The following is a 20,672-nucleotide window of genomic DNA, read 5'->3' on the forward strand; positions in this document are numbered from 1 at the left end:
TGCTTATATAATGTAGGTCTACCGTTTGAGCTCCTGTTAGACAGATTCCATTTGGTTTTTCAAGGGGAGGATGTACAGTCTTGCCCTCTACCTGTGTCCGTTCAAATAGGACAGGTTAATCCTATTGCCGGTGTATATTTGTTAAATCTACATGTATATTTTGTATGATATGGCACTTTCACCTTTAGATCACCAAGACTTGTAAATAAATGTACACTCTGAGCATGTCAACCTGCCTGCCTTCTGCTGATTTCATGCTCTTATGACTGCTACCAGGACCCTATTTTATAATTACCTTACATGGGCTAATCAAAATGTGTTGTACAAAAAATTATGAAAAGGGCTGTCTGATAGCCTCAATAAATAGACAAAGATTTGTAGTTGAACAAGTCGTTGTATGTATAGATTTTTTTTAACTTGATTTAAGACTTGACTTGAAAACTTGTGACTCGACTTGCTCTTAGAATGCACTTGGACTTAACTCGAGTCTTGACCCGTTCTACTTAGGACTAGACTTGAGTCTTGCTTGTGACTAGAATAATAGTGACTTGGTCCCACCTCTGGTATAGAGTATTGTGATACTAAACCTGGTATCGAAGTCAAAATTCTGGTATTGTGACAACACTAGACCATACCGATCACTTATCGCTGGTATTTTGCTGCTATGTGACCCGTTTCAGGAAAATAGGCGTATGTCACAGGTCACTACTTCACACAAGAGCCATTTGAATGTAATATTTTGTTTTATCAAAATTTGCTTTTTGGCAGAAATGCCTTCTGGAACATGTGAACTTTCATGTGCCTTAATAACTAACTTCTATGCCGTCTGTCAGAGATGTTCACAAGTCTTTGAGGTAGAGTCCAAGTCAAGTCTCAAGTCTTTTAGGGCCAAGTCTAAGTCAAGTCTCAAGTCCCTTTTGGAAATTGCTTTCTGCCTGCTGTGGGTTAGGTCTATAAACCTTGTAAATGATTTGAAGAGACTCTCTTGTTCATTAGTCCAAATTGTATGAAAGAAAGCACATCAGGCGCTATTTAAATCAAAACAGTTTACATTAATAAAAGTAATTGTAACGGATATGAAAAAAAGCAAACATAACATTTTAAAGTGCATGGGTATTTTGTGGCAGACATGGTCTATATTTCACTTCATTCTGTCACACAAACAGAAAATCTGTAGGTGAGGGAGGATAAATGACAAGTATGAATGTAAACCAAATGTAAACCAAACTGTTCAATAACTGCACTACTAAAGTGTCCTATATATCAAAAGTAATTACCTTTATTCCTAAAATATACTTACTAACCATGACATTTAACAGAAATAAAATTTCCTGTAACAAGTAGCAAATTAAATCCTGTGCCCTAAGACGGAGAACATTTCTGTTGCAGACAGTTTACATTTCAGAAAGATCAAGTTTGTCAGCGTTCTTGCACTGAGCCTGGCACGATGAGGGTGCATGATGAAGGCCTCCATGACTAAACACTCTCTCCACTGGGGCACTGGTGGCAGGCACAGCCAACACTTGAAATCAATACGTTCTTGTCTGCATATTTTTTTGCAGAAAGCAGACATTCTAGAACGCTTTTCAGCCCTCTGGATTAAACGACTTTGTGTTACAATGCCGCCTGTTCAAATGAAATCAAATTGTATTAGTCACATTCACCTTACAGTGAAATGCTTACTTACGAGCTCAAAACCAACAATGCAGTTTAAAATATGGATAAGAATAAGAGATAAAAGTAACAAGTAATTAAAGAGCAGCAGTAAAATAACAATAGCGAGACTGTATACAGGGGGGTACCGATACAGAGTCAATGTGCTGGGACACCGGTTAGTTGAGGTAGTATGTACATGTAGGTAGAGTTATTAAAGTGACTATGCATAGATGACAACAGAGAGTAGCAGTGTTCAGAAGCCTCTTGGACCTAGACTTGGCGCTCCGGTACCGCTTGCCGTGCGGTAGCAGAGAGAACAGTGTATGACTAGGGTGGCTGGAGTTTTTGACAATTTTTAGGGCCTCCTTCCACGGCCTGGTATAGAGGTCCTGGATGGCAGGGCCATTCGCACTACCCTCTGTAGTGCCTTGCGGTCAGAGGCTGAGCAGTTGCCATACCAGGCAGTGATGCAACCAGTCAGGATGCTCTCGATGGTGCAGCTGTAGAACCTTTTGAGGATCTGAGGACCCATGCCAAATCTTTTTCAGTCTCCTGAGGGGAATAGGTTTTGTCGTGCCCTCTTCATGACTGTCTTGGTCTGCTTGGACAATGTTAGTTTGTTGGTGATGTGGACACCAAGGAACGTGAAGCGCTCAACCTGCTCCATTGCAGCCCTGTCGATGAGAATGGGGGCGTGCTCGGTCCTCTTTTTCCTGTAGTCCACAATCATCTCCTTTGTCTTGATCACGTTGAGGGAGAGGTTGTTGTCCTGGCACCACACGGCCAGGTCGCTGACCTCCTCCCTATAGGCTGTCTCGTTGTTGTTGGTGATCAGGCCTGCCACTGTTGTGTCATCAGCAAATGTAATGATGGTGTTGGAGTCGTGCCTGGCCGTGCAGTCATGAGTGAATAGGGAATACAGGAAGGGACTGAGCACGCACCCCTGAGGGGCCCCTGTGTTGAGGATCAGCGTGGCGGATGTGTTGTTACTTACCCTTACCACCTGGGGGCGGCCCGTCAGGAAGTCCAGGATCCAGTTGCAGAGGGAGGTGTTTAGTCCCAGGGTCCTTAGCTTATTGATGAGCTTTGAGGGCACTATGGTGTTGAACGTTGCGCTACAGTCAATGAATAGCATTCTCACATAGGTGTTCCTTTTGTCCAGGTGGGAAAGGGCAGTGTGGAGTGCAATAGAGATTGCATCATCTGTGGATCTGTTGGGGCGGTATGCACATTGGAGTGGTTCTAGGGTTTCTGGGATGATGGTGTTGATGTGAGCCATGACCAGCCTTTCAAAGCACTTCAGACGTGTTCCATGTTATCTGACAGAATGTACAACAAAAACTTATCCCAGTACTGACTTCACGAGTCTCTCATCTAGAATCCAAGTCAAGTCTCAAGGCAACTGATCACGAGTCAAGTCATTTTGCGACTTAAGTGCAACTCGAGACCGAGTCTCAGACTCAAGTTTCCATCTCTGCCATCTGTAAATACAAATAAAATTGTTAAATTACGAGCCTAGTTGGTTTAGCCACATAAAAAGCCAGACATTTTCCTGCTAGCCATGATTGGCCGAGATAATGAGTGGGCTGGACATGCCGAGAAATTAGTTCAGGTTGGTCTGCCATATAGCTCGCTTCTGTCTATTTGAGCTGGTTAGTATGTGTAGGTAATCCTGTCTAACGTAGCTTTAAAAATATATATATATTGCTTAGTAGAACTGCATAAGTGAGGTTACAAGTTCATCAACTTTCAAAGCAGAATTACTTTCCAATTGTTCCTCAAATGCAGTGTATAATATACTATTTTGTAGCTCTGTGTCTCTGCTTTATCCAATGTAAAAAACACATAAGACCGAATCAAGGCCGTCGGTCACATATCGTTCATTACAATAAGTAGCCATTTACTAGAGGAATGTGAAGTTGGAAATTAAATATGTTTGCTAAAATGGGTCACTGTTAATGGGACAATTGATGGCTACAACAATCAAACTAGTACTAGTAGTTTAAAGGATCATATATTTTTTTTATTGCACATTAATTATCTTTCTATTTATCGTTATCACATTCATTTAGGCAATTTATTGCAATATGGATTTTTGTCCATATCGTCCCAACTCTACCAATGCCCTATTAAGACACTTTATGTTGGTGTTTGCTTTATTTTGGCAGTCACCAGTACATCCTTTCCTCTGACTTCATGGATCTGTAACGATTGAACAAGTTAAAGCCAGTCAAATGATGAGAATTAACTTATTGCTTACACCTTTCAAGTCTTACAGATCATTACAGAAGAGACAAGCGGAAAGGAAGTCTACTAAAACCAATGTCTCCAGTGGAGCCAAGTACACTAGCCATGCAAATATTACAATATTACAATAAGGGAACTAAGTCCTGTTAACTTAGAAAGAGGGAGTGGGGGAGATGTGTGAGGTGAGGAAGGGGTGGGATTCCACCAAGGGATTCTGATAGATTAGGGGTTTATGAGGGAGTTGGGGTACGCAGGCCAGAAAAGGTTAATTCATATATCTAAGCCAAGGTAGTGGTTGGTGGCTGTTAGGGCTGCCATGAAACAATATTGTATAAATATTTTTTGACCCTTGGTAAGTAGTCCCATCAAAGTCTGATGCTTGGGCCTTTTGCCACCTGAGTCTGATACATCTAGGTTAATCACCAACAACCTTCCACACTACTTCAGGGCTATGATGATATCATGATTTAGTCAAACCCTTCAATCTAGACAGACCATGGAGAAACTGAGACTCTGGCCCTGTGGGGAAGGCTTTCTTTGTGACTCACTACAATTTGCAGCCAGGAAGGCAGGGAGTGTTTGCTGAAGTGGGGGAGACGGAAGAGTCATCAAGGTTAATGCTGGTTAGTGGTTTCCCAGGTCACCAGGGAATAAACCATAAAAGCTCAAACTGATAGTGATAACAAAACCTTGCACAGTCGCACCATCCAAATGACATGCGTTTGAAAGCCTTGTGTTTTGTAGGCCTAGCAAGGCAAACTGAAACATGCCAGTCAGTCATGGAAGCAGCACATGACAGGAGAAAGTAAAGAGTGTCTTTAGTGTTGTTGACATGAGTGCAGTTGTTCCTGTTACGGTTCATGAGTGTTGGGTTACAGTAAATGTTTGTCTGTTTCTGTTTTCTGCAAGCTCAGGCATCATCCATTATCAGCCAGCCACAAACAAACAGGATGAATAGGTCCAGGTCTAATAACCCACCTTGCTCTTTACAGTCTGCTTAGGTTTGTAAAGTTGAACCAAACAGGCATTACTGGCACCTTTAAAAGAACAACAGACCAGATGCTAGTATCAACCATCCATACTGGGTCTGAAAACCTGTTGAGTTTCTGGTTTCTCTTTATTGGCCTAGTTGGAAGAGGTTATCAGATAGCGTTTTCACCTGAAATGTCAGGTTGGGGAAAACCAGCCTCCCTTTTGGACCCTTCCCTTACGTATAACTCTCGTAAGAGCCCTTTGATGGGACTTCATCAGACTGATGTGGCGTTTTAACCTGAAATGTTAGTTTAATTTCCTACCAGCCTCATCATTGGACATTTCCAGTGACAGTCAAATGGACATCAAATGTGTGAGTCAATGATATACATCTTGACCACAAGCTTCCCAAAGCCTGATGAAACCAGCAGTATCAATACAGTGGTGTTACCTTACTGTATCAGATGTCTATATGTGACTCACCACCTGGATTCGGTCTTATGTAGCAACATTTACATTTCTGTTTTTTACATTGGATAAAAGTAGAGACTCAGAGCTACAAAATAGTATATAATCTACTGCATTTGAGGAACAATGGGAAAGTAACTTTGCTTTGAAAGTTGATAAACTTGTCAACTCACTTTTGAGAAAATTGCATTTTAGTGTTTCGGTGAGAGAGCTCTTCTTTGTCTACACCCATTCAGCATCGTTCACACCCTCTTAAGCTTTAGCCCCACCCATCTCGTTGAGTTCAGAGCGCACACTTGATGCTCTGGCCGATAATTTGTTTACCTCTGGATAACATGAAAACAGCCTACCCGGCTCTGCTGGCAACAATTTCATTATGCTTTTTTGCTGCCGTTTACTGACACCGGCCATATTCAACGGGTGTTGTAGCTAGCTACCTAGGTAAACAAGGAACGTAGCTAGGTAAACAACATGTAAGATCACACACACATCACGTCACGTTAGCTAACGAGCCAGCCACCTAACGTTAGCTAGGGAGCCAGCCAGCTAACACTAGCTAACAATACACTTTAGCTTGAAATGAAACCACTTTGTAAAAATTAGAAACGTGTAATATCTGAAAATGTAGCTAGCTAGACTATCTTACCCGTATACATCATCATGCATGATGGACGCGTCTCCCTGTCATGAATCTATGCCACAAATGCTTTTAGTTTTAAGACGTAATCCGGAAACAGGTGTTTTCGCCATCTCTTTAGCTATCGTACTCTAATTCCACTGATTTCAAGACTCGATCCTCCAGAAAGTGGAGAGCAAACATTATGCAGCTACATTTAAAAAAAATCAGCGTTCGACAGAATTACCAACACAGACTGACCAGCTAAAATAGACAAAAGCCTTCTATATGGCAGACCAATCCGAACTCATCTCTCGGCATGTCCAGCCCACTCATTATCTCAGCCAATCATGACTAGGTGGAAGGTTGCTATCTTTTTATGTGGCTTAACCAACAAGGCTCGTAATTTAACAATTTTATTCGTATTTACAGATGGCATACAAGTTTAAGGCACATGAAAGTTAACATGTTCAAGAAGGCATTTCTGCCACACAAAAAAAAACGCATTTCGATAAAAATTGTTTTTCCATTCAACCTGCTCTCCTGTGAAGTCGTGACTTGTGACCTATGCCTAGTTTCCTGAATCGGGTCACATATTCAGACTGGGGCCCACCATGCTGCTCACTCAGGGGAAGCTCCAGGAAAGACAGATAGCCAGTCAACACAGAGCAGTACAGTGAACATACATGTAATAGACACCATGATTCTCACAGCCACCACGTCAGATCTATAAAGGGAAGATCACTGTCTTATTATTGACTCTGTGGGTTCCCCTGCCACTGAATGAATGCTATGTAACCAAAGAAAAACAGAACACCTTGGTGTATGCTTACCTGAGCTAGCCTTTATGTGAGTGTGTACTTGTGCTGAATTAGTTGCAAAGAATTAGACCCAACATGTTTAGATATGGCTATAAATGTACAACAAAATAATAACAAACAGTAATAACAGGTGCATTATTAATGTGAGAAGAGAAAGAAAGAGAAAGGGGGATACCTAGTCAGTTGTACAACTGAATGCCTTCAACTGAACTGTCTTCCACATTTAACCCAACCCCTCTGAATCAGAGAGGTGCAGGGGACTGCCATAATCAACATCTTTAGCACCCGGGGAACAGTGGGTTAACTGCCTTGCTCAGGGGAAGAATGACCGTTTTTTACCTTGCCAGGTCTGGGATTTGATCCAGCAACCTTTCGGTTACTGGCCCAATGCTCTAACCACTAGGCTACCTGCCGCCCCTTGTGTTTGTCTTCCTCTGCTAGATAATCAATGGAAATACAGACTAATGGTCTACTCTTCATCAATAATACAGTGGGCCAGTGAATCTCCCTCATCATTCAAGGTCCGTCTCTACATACTAACCATAACAGACACACCATGGGCTGCAGACGCCACTGTACTTGCTATTCTATTTGTTGCAGTACAACACTGGGTAACTGTATACACCTCACTCAGACCACAATGTAGATACAAGGCAGCTATTGAGCCAATCCATAAAGCTCACATAATGAAGACATCCTTGTAATGGATAGCATACACATAATAGTATGTACTGTAGTGCCAGAGAGTGTATACACACAAAAACACATATTTATCCACAAAAACGACACACTCGATTGATCTCCTTTACTAAAATATCCTCACAGCAGTCCTGTTGCATATAGTGATGATGACAGAATGAAATACAATAACTTGGTGTTAATGCAGTGTCTGATGCAGTTCCTCAACATGATTCAGGGCTTGCTAGGGCTGGCTCTAGAGCCAAATAGACATGGCTACACATCAGCAGAATGATTGTAAAAAGCTCTTGAGGACCCGTTGTCTCCTGGGGCCTTACAGACTTCATGCAGACTGACTAAATGAGAGGAGAGACTAGGCTGATTGTGTGGGCACTAGGCAGCTCACGGACAATGGTGTGGCTAGGAGACAGAGATCAATTTCAACCAATTTCCCCTCCTTTCTCTCTGAGGGGTGGCAGTGGCCCTCCAGCAATCGGCAGTGAAGCTTGAGGAACAAACCTCTGTGGGAGAGATAAGACAAGAGTGCTGACATTTGTCACACAGGGAAGTATGGTATATATCACCATCGGTTTAGAATGAGGCAGCAGCAATCATATCAAAAGAAGATGGGATACATTTGAACAATGGCATTCTGAATTTGAATCTGAACATCAGGGGTGGACACAGAAAACATTGTATTTTCTGTTCTCACTAATCTAAATAGATTTTTTGGGGGTCTCCAAAAAACAGGTTTATTTGTCTGGTGTTTTGAGATGGATAGTGAGAGTATTGGGAGAGGGTACAGCCTGTGATAGGAATTCAGAGTACTCCTGGACCCTATTTGTCTGGTATTAATGTTTCACCAATCACAGTCTAAAAAAACATGGCTGGCATTACTACTGGAAAGAAATCAAGACAATTTATCTGGTCACAGCCAGGGCATTTAAAATATTCTGTAATTAATTAGATTTAGAGCCAAGGCATTTAATGGATAATGATGTCATCAATCAAATAGGGGAGCCATTGCATCATCTAAAAGGATGATGTCATTGATCACATAGACAGGCATTTACATTAAAAGGTGATGTCATGCCTGAGAAAGAGCCTGAAATGGGTCCAGAATCTCTTAACCTAAAGAGCCTTCATTCAACAAGAAAGTGCCATATATCACATTGAGGGATGATAACATGGTCTGGTCACGGATTTCACACTAGAAGTCTAATGTGAATGCTGTGAGTGTATTACTTAAACAGAGAATGTGGTAGGCAGACTATACAGACTATCTACTGACAACTGCCGGATGCCATGAGGGTGTTGGTGGTAGGCTGATGACAACACCTACCCACTAACACTACCCCCCAAGTGTCTCCGTCCTCGGAGCTCGCCCCTACTAGTCTCATCAGTCACCATAGGGATGTGTGATCGGCCGGCCCGGTGCCTCCCAGTGTAACGTATCACAGTACGCGCCACGACTTGTCTTAACGCCATGTGTCACAGGTCTGCAAACATGGGACGGTCTTAATCTACTAATACATACATGTCAAGGTGTATCAGGCTCAGAATGTCAAGGAGACTGAGAAATGTTGGCTTAAATTCACCATGTCACACAACATGATTGAGACAGAAAAAAAAAATGATATTCAAACTTAATAGCAATACTTGAATAACACACATAATGTGATTTCAAATTTGGATCAGATCCATATGCAGGTGTTTAATAAAAAAAAGCTAACAGATTGAAGTGGAAGTCAGACAAAGGATGCTTGCAAAATACTTGGCATTAGTCAAACTACATTATTGGGGATTCTGGGAAAGGTTTGCATTTCAAGTAACCACACTTGCCAATTTAAAGGGCCAAAATCTTATTCCCTAATAAATTATTGCCATCTCACTAGGCTCGTCTGTGAGATGAGACTGCCATCTCACAAGTCCGAAAATTCCATATACTGTATTATTGCAAACAAGGAGCTGTTAATGATGTTGTGTAATGGTCATATATCATGTGAAGTGAAATATACTTTATTTTGAAGTTGTCTATGGCTATGGGCTGATTGGGTTCCCCTATTATCTGGCAGGAATCTGTTCTAAGATCACTTCTACACACAATTTAAACAATGAGTGCTTTGTGTACCTTCATGGAAACCTCACAAGCTGCCCTCCACCTTACCTAACCTCGACCTTCTACCATCTCAAAAAGATAATCTATACAAAACCTAAAATGATCTGTCTTTTTAAGTAACAATCCACTAAGCACACATTGGGTGAATCAACGTTGTTTCCGTCATTTCAATGAAATTACGTTGAACCAACGTGGAATAGACGTTGAATGGACGTCTGTCCAGTGGGAATTGACCAGATTAAAATCTGACATTCACACCTTGAAAAAAATAAACACTACACAGCCACACCTGTTGACTTTCTGTTCTTGTGGTTTTTCTCCACATCATATTGGAATAACTGGCAACATTATACAACTATGATAACTAAACTACAGGTCATACTAAACTAAACTAGAACTAAACAGGATGAGGTAATGTTACGGGATGTTGCTACTGTCTAAAAGTAACTGTTACCAAAACTGCTGTAAACATCTGAAATCAGCAGCTGTCACAGTCAAGAACAGGCATGCCCACTACCCAACACCAATGCGCAATAGCTATCCCAACATAAATGTAAGATACTACTAATACAATGTTGCATGACAAAAGACAAATAGAATAGACAATAGAAACCTCATACATGTCATTGTTGGAAATTAAGGACGGCATCTTTCATTTAAACCATGTAAAGAGCGGAAAAGTTCCACCCCTCCTGCAGTTCGTCCACCGAAATCGAATCCTAATGCGCTTCGTTGAGCTAGTGGTAAATGTATCAACAAATAATTAAATCTTACCCTTATATTGCAGTGAGCTACCACTTGTAATTTTCACAGTTCCACTTATGGATTCGCCAGGGCTGTAGACCACTTTGTTGTTGGTAAAAGTAATATCTAATTCCTGAAGCTTGCCCATGACTTCGCTACCCTCCGCGTCTCACAACAAAAAACGGATTATGGTGCGCGAGGGATAGGTCTACCGCCGCCTATGGAAACTGGAACCGAGCTGTCTCGAAGATGGTGGATAAATAAAGATGTCCTACTAAGGCCGTTTACCATTGGAAAAAATGGTTAGTTTCGGTCTGCTTTAGGGGGTGGCTCTCCCGATAGGCACCAATGCGATAGCAGCTGAGTCTAGTCTGCTAGTTCATTGACTGTAATGTAACCAGAAAAACGAGGGAGTGTGATGTTTCGCTTCCTCTTCCGTCTCTTGCTCTCTAATCTCACCTGCAGCTTGCACTCCACCGAGTTTTCAAGAGCAGTGACGTCAATACGCAAATATGTATTATATTCAAGTGCATTTTGTTATACTTGTTGTTAATAATTACAAATATATATTTATAAAAATATATATAAGGTTGGTAGGCTACTCTTTCATAACTAGCCACATAATGTAAATATTATGTTATTCAAGCATTTGTGTTTAGGTCATCTTGGCATATTCACAGTACACCTCCCAGCGGAGATACTATAATAACACTGTAATAACCACAGTACACATTACACTACTCAACATTGGTCTCTGAAATTTTCTATATTTCTTAAACATGCTATTTTGCAGACATTGAGCCATTGATTGAGTTGGACCACACATTCACTGAATTACAGGAAGGATGCATCAAACACTGTATGGTGGGTTACTCCTCTCTTCACCCATCTCCACCTCCATCCCCACCTCACTAGAAAATGTTAGACAGCAGGGAACTCCAAATCTCCAGATTGAGATTAGCTACATGCTGCTGACATCAGCAATTTGTCTCACTCAGAAAGGATGGCTGATCAGAGCAGGGGTAGGCAACCCTGTTCCTGGAGTGACGTAGATATTGCAGGATTTTGTCCCAACTATGCACCACGTCAAACCAACTGAGCTAATGGATTAGTTCAGTGATTGATAAAATTCAACACACCTGGTTTTCCAGATTGTTTAAAACTTCTTCTGACAACAGCCAGTGAAAGTCCAGGGCACCAAATTCAAAACAAGAGAAATCTCAGAATTAAAATTCCTCAGACATACAAGTATTTTACACCATTTTAAAGATAAACTTGTTGTTAATCCCACCACAGTGTCCGATTTCAAAAAGACTTTACGACGAAAGCACACCAAACGATTATGTTAGGTCTGCACCTAGTCACAGAAAAATCCAGCCATTTTTCCAGCCAAAGAGAGGAGTCACAAAAAGCAGAAATAGAGATAAAATGAATCACTAACCTTTGATGATCTTCATCAGATGACACTCATAGGACTTCATGTTACACAATACATGTATGTTTTTTTCGATAAAGTTCATATTTATATCCAAAAATCTTAGTTTACATTGGCGCGTTATGTTCAGTAATGTTTTGGCTCCAAAACATCTGGTGATTTTGCAGAGAGCCACATCAATTTACAGAAATACTCATAATAAACACTGATAAAAGATACAAGTATTATACCTGGAACTTTAGATAAACTTCTCCTCAATGCAACCGCTGTGTCAGATTTCAAAATAAATTTATGGAAAAAGCACACGATGCTATAATCTGAGTACATCGTTCAGAGCCCAAATAAACCATACAGATATCCGCCATGTTTTGGAGTCAACAGAAGTCAGAAATTGCATTATAAATATTCACTTACCTTTGATAATCTTCATCAGAATGCACTCCCAGGAATCCCAGTTCCACACAAAATGTTTGTTTTGTTCGATATAGTCCATCATTTATGTCCAAATACCTCCATTTTGTTGGCGCGTTCAGTCCAGTAATCCAAATTCATGACGCGCAGGTCAGAGGAAAAGTAAAAAAATTCCATTACAGTTCGTAGAAACATGTCAAACGATGTATAGAATCAATCTTTAGGATGTTTTTAACATAAATCTTCAATAATGTTTCAACCGGAGAATTCCATTGTATTCAGAAATGCAATGGAAAGCAGGTCGCTCTCACGTGAGCGCGCATGTTCAGCTCATGCCAGACACCTGACTCAAAGAGCTCTCCTTCCCTCATTCTTCACAGTAGAATCATCAAACAAGGTCTAAAGACTGTTGACATCTAATGGAAGCCATAGGAAGTGCAATATGACCAATATCCCACTGTATATTGGATAGGCAAACCTACAAACCTCAGATTTCCCACTTCCCGGTTGGATTTTTTCTCAGGTTTTTGCCTGGCATATGAGTTCTGTTGTACTCACAGACATCATTCAAACAGGTTTAGAAACGTCAGAGTGTTTTCTATCCAAATCTACTAATAGTATGCATATCTTAGCCTCTGAGCCTGAGTAGCAGGCAGTTTACTCTGGGCACCTTTTCATCCAAGCTACTCAATACTGTCACCCAGCCATAAGAAGTTAAATCAAAAACATGAAGTGACTGCGCCACTCCAGGACCATGGTTGCCTACCCCTGGAGCAAAGGAATGTGATAGTTTATAGCTCTCAGAGAAAAGAATGAAAGTGTCCTGGAGAGAATGAGCTCCCAAGCTGAAGTGGTAATGGGACTTCTGTTCCCAAATGAGGAGCTAGTTGTTCCCTGTTTAAGCTGAGTAAGTCATTTATCTACACTTATTGATTTATTAGTGCATGTAGTAAGGTGCTATATTAAAGTGCAAGCTTGTGAAACATACAGTTATTGCATTTACACACACAAGTGCATGTACACACTCGTGTACACAAGCTTGTGTGTGTGTGTCAGAGAGAGAGAGAGAGAAAGAGAGAGAGAGAGAGAGAGAGAGACAATGACTGGGCTGTTAAAAAAGCAGAGTACATCACATGCAATGAGACAGATGCTTCCAAGACAACAGACAGACATGGTAGTTGCCAAGTTACTGCCAGTATCCATGGAAATGGCTCTCATCTTGTCTGAATAAGTATTTAATTTTGAAGCAGCATGTTGTATATGCCAGGTTGCTAATTCACTGTAGGTTCAGATGCCTGTAGAAGTATCTGAAATTACCCTCTTTGACATTCAATCCACCTCTATTACTGAATTTATGAGCCATTTTCAAATGCATAGGATAAATCAATGAATATAAACGTGATTCCAGCAGCAGTCCATAGCCACATGAAATGGCAACTGAAGGCATAGATGGAAGTAACACCAGCATATAGAGGCATTCAGATATCAGGACTTGATATCAGTAGCACACATCATATCCTCCTGAGATCCAGCAATTTATTTTTGTCCTTTCTAGTGGACATCAGTTTCTGGTTCGTATCTCTGATGCCATACAAACCACTGTATTAAGTCCTGTTGTCCCTTTGAGAGGACATTCTTGGTGTCACGACTTCCATCGAAGTCGGTTCCTCTCCTTGTTCGGGCGGCGTTCGGCGGTCGACGTCACCGGTCTTCTAGCCATCGCCGATCCACCTTTCATTTTCCATTTGTTTTGTTTTGTCTTGTCTTCCTGCACAACTGATTTACATCTCCTACTAATTTACATGTGTATTTAGCCCTCTGTTCCCTCCATGTCTGTGTGGGGTATTGTTTATTGTCAAGGTTGGCACGCTTCCGGCTGGTTTGCGCCGCGTTTTGTTTTATACCCATGCTTTGTAGCAGCCGGTACTTTGTACTTGGGTTTTGTACTTTGTGCTGTCCCACTTGTTCTTTGGGCATTTGTGTTGTGACGCGGTTGCGTTCTGTATTATCATTGCCTAAGTAAAGTGCTTTGTCCATTCATCTCTGCTCTCCTGCGCTTGACTTCCATGCACCAGCCACACCCACCATTGACTCTTGGCTTTTCACTGATATCACGCGTGGGGGTGTGACCTTGACAACTTTATCTTCCTGGTTCTTGGTCCCAGATTCAGCTATGTTCAGCATACAGTGCCTTCGGAAGGTATTCAGACCCCTTGACTTTTTCCACATTTTGTTACATTACAGCCTTATTCTAAAATAGATTAACATTTTTTTTAAACTCAGCAGTCTACACACAATAACACATAATGACAAATCAAAAACAGCTTTTTACACATTTTTGCCCATTTAGTAAAAATAAAAACACAAATACCTTATTTACATAAGTATTCAGACCCTTTACATTCAATTGATTGGACATAATTTAGAAAGGCACGCACGTGTCTATATAAGGTCCCACAGTTGGCAGTGCATGTCAGAGCAAAAACCAAGCCAAGGTCGAAGGAATTGTCTGTAGAGCTCCGAGACATGATTGTGTCGAGGCACAGAAGGTCCCCAAGAACACAGTGGCCTCCATTCTTAAATGGAAAAAGTTTGGAACCACCAAGACTCTTCCTACAGCTGGCCACCCGGCCAAACTGAGCAATTGGGGGAGAAGGGCCTTGGTCAGGGAGGTGACCAAGAACCCACTGGTCACTGTGACAGAGCTCTAGAGTTCCTCTGTGAAGATGGTAGAACCTTCCAGAAGGACAACCTTCTCTGCAGGACTCCACCAATCAGGGCTTTATGGTAGAGTGGCCGGACAGAAGCCACTTCTCAGTAAAAGGCACATGACAGCCCGGTTGGACTTTGCCAAAAGGCACCTAAAGACTCTCAGACCATGAGAAACAAGATTCTCTGGTCTGATGAAACCAGGATGGAACTCTTTGGCCTGAATGCCAAGTGTCACGTCCAGGGGAAACCTGAAACCATCCCTACGGGGAAGCATGGTGGTGGCAGTATCATGCTGTGGGGATCTTTTTCAGCGGCAGGGACTGGAAGACTAGTCAGGATTAAGGCAAAGATGAACAGAGCAAAGTAGAGAGATCCTTAAAGAAGGACAACAACCCAAAGCACACAGGACAATGACCCTAAGCACACAGCCAAGACAACGCAGGAGTGACTTCGGGACAAGTCTCTGAATGTCCTTGAGTGGCCCAGCCAAAGCCCGGACTTGAACCCGATCGAACATCTTTGGAGAGACCTGAAAATAGCTGTGCAGCAACGCTCCCCATCCAACCTGACAGAGCTTGAGAGGATCTGCAGAGAAGAATGGGAGAAACTCCCCAAATACAGGTGTGTCAAGCTTATAGCATCATAACCAAGAAGACTTGAGGCTGCAATCGCTGCCAAAGGTGCTTCAACGAACTACTGAGTAAAGGGTCTGAATACTTATGTAAATGTGATATTTCTGTCATTTTTTCATTTTTTATAAATTAGCAAAAAAATCAAAAAACTGTTTTTGCTTTGTCATTATGTGGTATTGTGAGGGAAACAAATTATGTGATCAATTTTAGAATAGGGCTGTAACCTTACATAATGTGGAAAAAGTCAAGGGGTCTGAATACTTTCCAAGGCACTGTATACATAGCGTTTACATGAATATGTTAGGGTTATGGCTAGGGTAAGGTAGTTTGGTACCAATATCTTCAGCTAACATTCCACTCCTTGCCAAAGAGATTGACCAGGGGCATTATGGTTAGGGTTAGGGTTGAGCCAGGGTGTAGACATGAAGCTAGGGTTATGGTTAGGGTTAGGGTTGAGCCAGGGTGTAGACATGAAGCTAGGGTTAGGGCTAGGGTTAGGGTTACTGTTGAGCCAGGGTGTAGACATGAAGCTTGGGTTAGGGCTAGGGTTAGGGCTAGGGTTAGGGCTAGGGTTAGGGTTGAGTCAGGGTGCAGACATGAAGCTAGGGTTAGGGTTATGGTTAGGGTTAGGGTTGAGCCAGGGTGTGAACATGAAGCTAGGGTTAGGGCTAGGGTTAGGGCCAGGGTGTGAACATAAGACGATAGGAAAGTGTGGAGAGACATGGCAGATGACAGTGAACAGGGCTCCTCCACCTCTGAATTCCCAATTCAACCCCTGACGAAAGACAAATTCATGATGCCAAACTAAAGTAACACCATTCCATCACCATTCAAGTTTTGTCAATGGGTGAGATGCAGTAAGGCTTGACGTGATGTGGTGTGTGTGTTTTTTTAACAACAGCTGACATGTTGGTAATAAATAAGCTAACCTGATTCAATGCATTTACAGTCTTATTTGACTGGTTGTCATGTGTTGTCAATATATTAAAATAGTTTACAATCAACGGTTAATGTGAGTTAATCATGCTACTCATTTTATTGTCATTCATGTCCAGTATGAGGGGTGACAATCAAAACTTGCATCATGATTCCACCTAGTGGTCATTTTAAAGAGCATGCGGCTCATATTCACACCTGCACCTCTTTATTTAATCTCAATTTCAGACAAACTGAATAATATGCCAATTGGACCAGCTGTAAGAAAGATGTACAACTATAATTGACCATAAACATTCAACCTACCTTCAAGTAATGACTCTTCAAAGTCAGCAAAACAAAAAACATCACTACAGATTGCTTTGGCTACAATATAGTTCTATCCTACAATCATGTAACGGGCTGGTTTCCCCGAACCAGCAGCTACAGTACCATAATGTATGAGTCTGGTCACTCTCTCATGTACTCTCCTCTTCCTCCTCCACCCCGAGCAGGCAGGTGCTTGTGATGGTACCCATCATGGCATAAGGGTCACAGCTGGCGGAGGGCCGACAGTCTTCAATGTAGCCCTTCTCCTCCTGGCCCACCTAGCGTTGGATCCAGATGCTGGCCCCGCGGTTGGCCACCCTGGCATAGAAGTCGCGGGTGATGGAGGTTTCATGGAATCCTGTGAGGCATCTGATATTGTCCTGGCCTCCGCGAGGGTCGTACACACGGATGTGCTCGGCGTGTTGCTTGCTCAGCTTCTCAATGGCCTGCTCAATATGTCTGTTTGAAGAGGGGAGGGGTTAGGTATTGGACCGAATCTTGTAGTTATACAGCCTTACAGAACCTTACAGTGCAATAATGTTTTTACAGTAATACTCACTACAGCCACCCTTCTTAACTTATCTCCTTGGTGCTAACTTTGGTGTGGCAGCCTGCCCCGTTCCAGTTCCCCTTTAGAACCATCCTGAAAGACTTGTTATACGGCATTGAAAAAGTCAAAGTTTACCTGAGCCGGCATGACCTCAACATTGGTGCCACAGATCCTGAGCCCAGAATAGAGACATGCCTTTTAGTGACACTCCACAATGTCCCTGCCATAGATATTGTCTGCACCAACCCCACAGTAGTATGGACCTGAGAGAGAAAGAGAGAGAGTTAAATGGGACCAAATTCAAAGGCCTATTTGATAACATTAAGATTGTATATAGACATATAGATAGAGGTAGATTTAATATATGTAGTGCTTTTCCGAGTGCACAAGACCATTTACATTATGAAATGAACAAGGACACATGGTATAATACAATAGAGTCAGTCACCTTGGGGACCTGGGAATCCATTTTGGGGCCAGCCATAAGGGTGACCATCCATCCCTAGGAGAGTGTACTCCTGCTCCATTCAAAACTAGGGGGTATAGTCCTTCACCTTCTTACAGCCTGAAAGTATGTTACACTCTGTATAGGAGAGAATAGGCATACTGTAGGGTTAGTTTGATTGACAGGGAAATATTAGACAGTCAAAGCCTACAGGCTGCTGTTTATCTTGACCAAAACCAGTTGGTCTCTGTCAACTGATGTAGAAAAGTGATCTCTTGCAGTAATTATTTTAAGTACCTGCAGGCAAGCGGTTGTACTTAAGGACCTCACACAGGACCAGTTTGTTGGGTGACAGGGTGAAATGGTCCCGGAACATAAAATCAAATCAAATTGTATTAGTCACATGCGCAGTGAAATGCTTGCTTACTTACTAGCCCCTAACCAACAATGCAGTTTAAAAAAAATACAGATAAGAATAAGAGATCAAAGTAACAAGTAATTAAAGAGCAGCAGCGAAATAACAAAAGCAAGACTATATACAGTGGGGTACCGATACAGAGTCAATGCGCGGGGGCACCGGTTAGTTGAGGTAGTATGTACATGTAGGTAGAGTTATTAAAGTGACTATGCATAGATGACAACAGAGAGTAGCAGTGGTGTAGAGAGGGGGTGGGGCACTGGCAAATAGTCTGGGTAGCCATTTGACTAGATGTCAGAGTCTTATGCTTGGGTAGAAGCTGTTTACGAACCCTCATTGGACCTAAACTTGGGGCTCGGTACCTGCTTGCCGTGCAGTAGCAGAGAGAACAGTCTATGACTAGGGTGGCTGAAGTCTTTGACAAGTTTTAGGCCTTCGTCTTTTTCTATTTTATTTCACTTTTATACCAGGTAGCTAGTTGAGAACAAGTTCTCATTGCAACTGCGACCTGGCCAAGATAAAGCATAGCACGTGTGAACAGACAACACAGAGTTACACATGAGGTAAACAATAAACATCAATACACATGGTAGAAAAAAAGAGATCTATAATACATGTGTGAAAAAGGCATGAGGTAGCATAATCGAAAATAATATACAAATTTAGCAGATTAAACCTGGAGTGATAAATCATCAGATGATCATGTGCAAGAAGAGATACTGGTGTGCAAAAGAGCAGAATAAATCTATAAATTAAAGGCAGTATGGGGGGTGAGGTAGGTAAATTGGGTGGGTAGTTTACAGATGACTATTACAGCTGCAAGCCGATTCGGTTAGCTGCTCCGGATGCAGATTTTAAAAGTTGTTGAGGGAGATAAAAGCTCCCCAACCTTCAGAGATTTTTTGCAATTCGTTCCAGTCGCAGGCAGCGAAGAACTGGAAGGAAAGCGCGTCCAAATGGGTTTTGGCTTTAGGGATGATAAGTGAGATAACACCTGCTGGAGCAGCCGTGTTGCAGGTGGGCTGTAGCCAGTATCGTGACATGTGAAACTGAAGATAAGGCGGCACTTTACCTAGCGCATAGGCCTTGTGTAGATGACCTGGAGCCAGTGGGGTCTGACAGAACGAACATGTAGCGAGGCCCAGCCGACTAGGGCATACAGGTCGCAGTGGTGGTCGTATAAGGTGTCTTTAGTAACAAAACGATAGGGCACTTCATGTGCCATTTAAACGTCATATCAAAGCATCCTAAGTTTCGCCACATGGAGTCAGGACGACTGAAATTTCTGGCAAGTCCTTATTTTTGTAGATCGCCACGACACAAAGCCGCTGCGACAGTCGACGGATTTCGGTAATCACCTAGGTAGCTTGTCAGTTTACTACTCTAACTATCTAACGGACGGTAAGTTTTGGTCGGCGTTGAGTGAGAAACGAAGGCTTTGTTGCCGGAATAGAAAGCCACGATTCGCCTTGCTTTGATTTGAAATTGGAAGATGTCTTTGATCATCGATGCTGGAAAGGATTTAGCAGTTTGCAGTCTAGCCTAAACGACCTAAGGTACAGGTAATAACCGTATGGGTACCACTACCATATCTACTGCTCGCGAACCCGTCCAGGTGGTGAGGATCCTCGCTAAGTCCTGGTACGCGTGGGCGATGTCCGCGAGGGTCGAGCCAGCGAGCCTGAGTTGACAAGCATCAGACAAATCAGGTCGGTTTTATAACAACTAAAGCTAGTTTAAGACGCAGTTGCCGCGAAGGCCACGGAAGGCACGTTGTTGTATGGCAATTGCAACAGACTCGCGCGGAGGTTTGGGACGGATAGGACTATATAGTGTCTCACATCGGAAAGGGCCGAGTCTCATTATGAAATGGGTTCGTGCATGCGTGAGCCAAGGTTGGATTCGTCTAGGGATTATTCGCCCGTCAGGATAGTCAACCTATCATTGAGACGTAATAGCACGAGAACAAAAGAGTCCTTCGGCCAGAGAAATCCTGAACCGCTTGATGGTACCCCCAAATCACGACGACTGCCAACAGCTAGAGGACCGCGAGACAACCCATGCCCGTACTGCGGCCACTTATGACAGCTACTCGACCTCTGTGCTGCAAAAGAGTTGGCCGAATGGCCAGGGCACCCACGCAGACGTCATTAAGAATAACGACAAGGCTAATCTCGAGTCTGCGTCTGATGTAAGACACTGAGTGATGTAGAGAGGCCTCCGAAAGCGCTGCCCCAGGAATCTGACATTTGTACAAGACTGAGCGCTGCACTTACAGTTGCATTGTAGTTGTATCGATAGAGCGGTTACTGATACGGTATAAGTCTGCATGTCTGAGCGAGTGATAGTCGTGAGCTGAGGTGCTCTACCCATGACCGGTCTCGGCAACACGGGCGGAATTGCACAATCTAGCGAGAAGGGTAAGGTGGGATCGAGATGGATCCAGTTTGAACCTCTGTATTGTCTGAACTTACGTCTTCATTCCGAAACCACTCTTACGATA

At 42.5% G+C, this 20,672-nt stretch overlaps 2 protein-coding genes across 2 annotated transcripts in view; both read right to left on the reverse strand.

The window, feature by feature from the left end:
- Window positions 1-10,753, reverse strand: part of LOC111964067 (arrestin domain-containing protein 1-like) — a 51,770-nt gene extending 41,017 nt beyond the window's left edge. Inside the window, exon 1 of the mRNA XM_023987752.2 lies at window positions 10,352-10,753. Coding sequence (XP_023843520.1) covers window positions 10,352-10,469 — 118 coding nt within the window. The 5' untranslated portion in view covers window positions 10,470-10,753. The remainder of the gene's footprint in view (window positions 1-10,351) is intronic.
- A 5,813-nt stretch (window positions 10,754-16,566) lies between these two features.
- LOC111963650 (glutamine synthetase-like) lies at window positions 16,567-18,401 on the reverse strand. The gene is made up of 4 exons (XM_023987169.2): window positions 18,049-18,401; window positions 17,755-17,889; window positions 17,442-17,569; window positions 16,567-17,215 (listed from the first exon to the last, which is right to left on the reverse strand). The coding sequence occupies exons 2-4, from the start codon at window positions 17,800-17,802 to the stop codon at window positions 17,035-17,037; spliced, it is 357 nt and encodes a 118-aa protein (XP_023842937.1). The 5' UTR covers window positions 17,803-17,889; window positions 18,049-18,401; the 3' UTR covers window positions 16,567-17,034.
- Between the last annotated feature and the right edge of the window lie 2,271 nt (window positions 18,402-20,672).

This window comes from Salvelinus sp. IW2-2015, linkage group LG5 (genome assembly GCF_002910315.2).
Source record: "Salvelinus sp. IW2-2015 linkage group LG5, ASM291031v2, whole genome shotgun sequence".
NCBI classification, from domain to species: domain Eukaryota; kingdom Metazoa; phylum Chordata; class Actinopteri; order Salmoniformes; family Salmonidae; genus Salvelinus; species Salvelinus sp. IW2-2015.

Bases quoted from the DNA above. Each gene is read 5' to 3' on its own strand.
- LOC111963650 (XM_023987169.2), bottom strand. From the start codon at position 17,802: ATGGTCACCCTTATGGCTGGCCCCAAAATGGATTCCCAGGTCCCCAAG. The intron at 17,570-17,754 runs GTGACTGACTCT...TTTCTCTCTCAG, and splicing joins TGGATTCCCAGGTCCCCAAG to GTCCATACTACTGTGGGGTT. The intron at 17,216-17,441 runs GTAAACTTTGAC...CTCTTCAAACAG, and splicing joins TTGAGGTCATGCCGGCTCAG to ACATATTGAGCAGGCCATTG.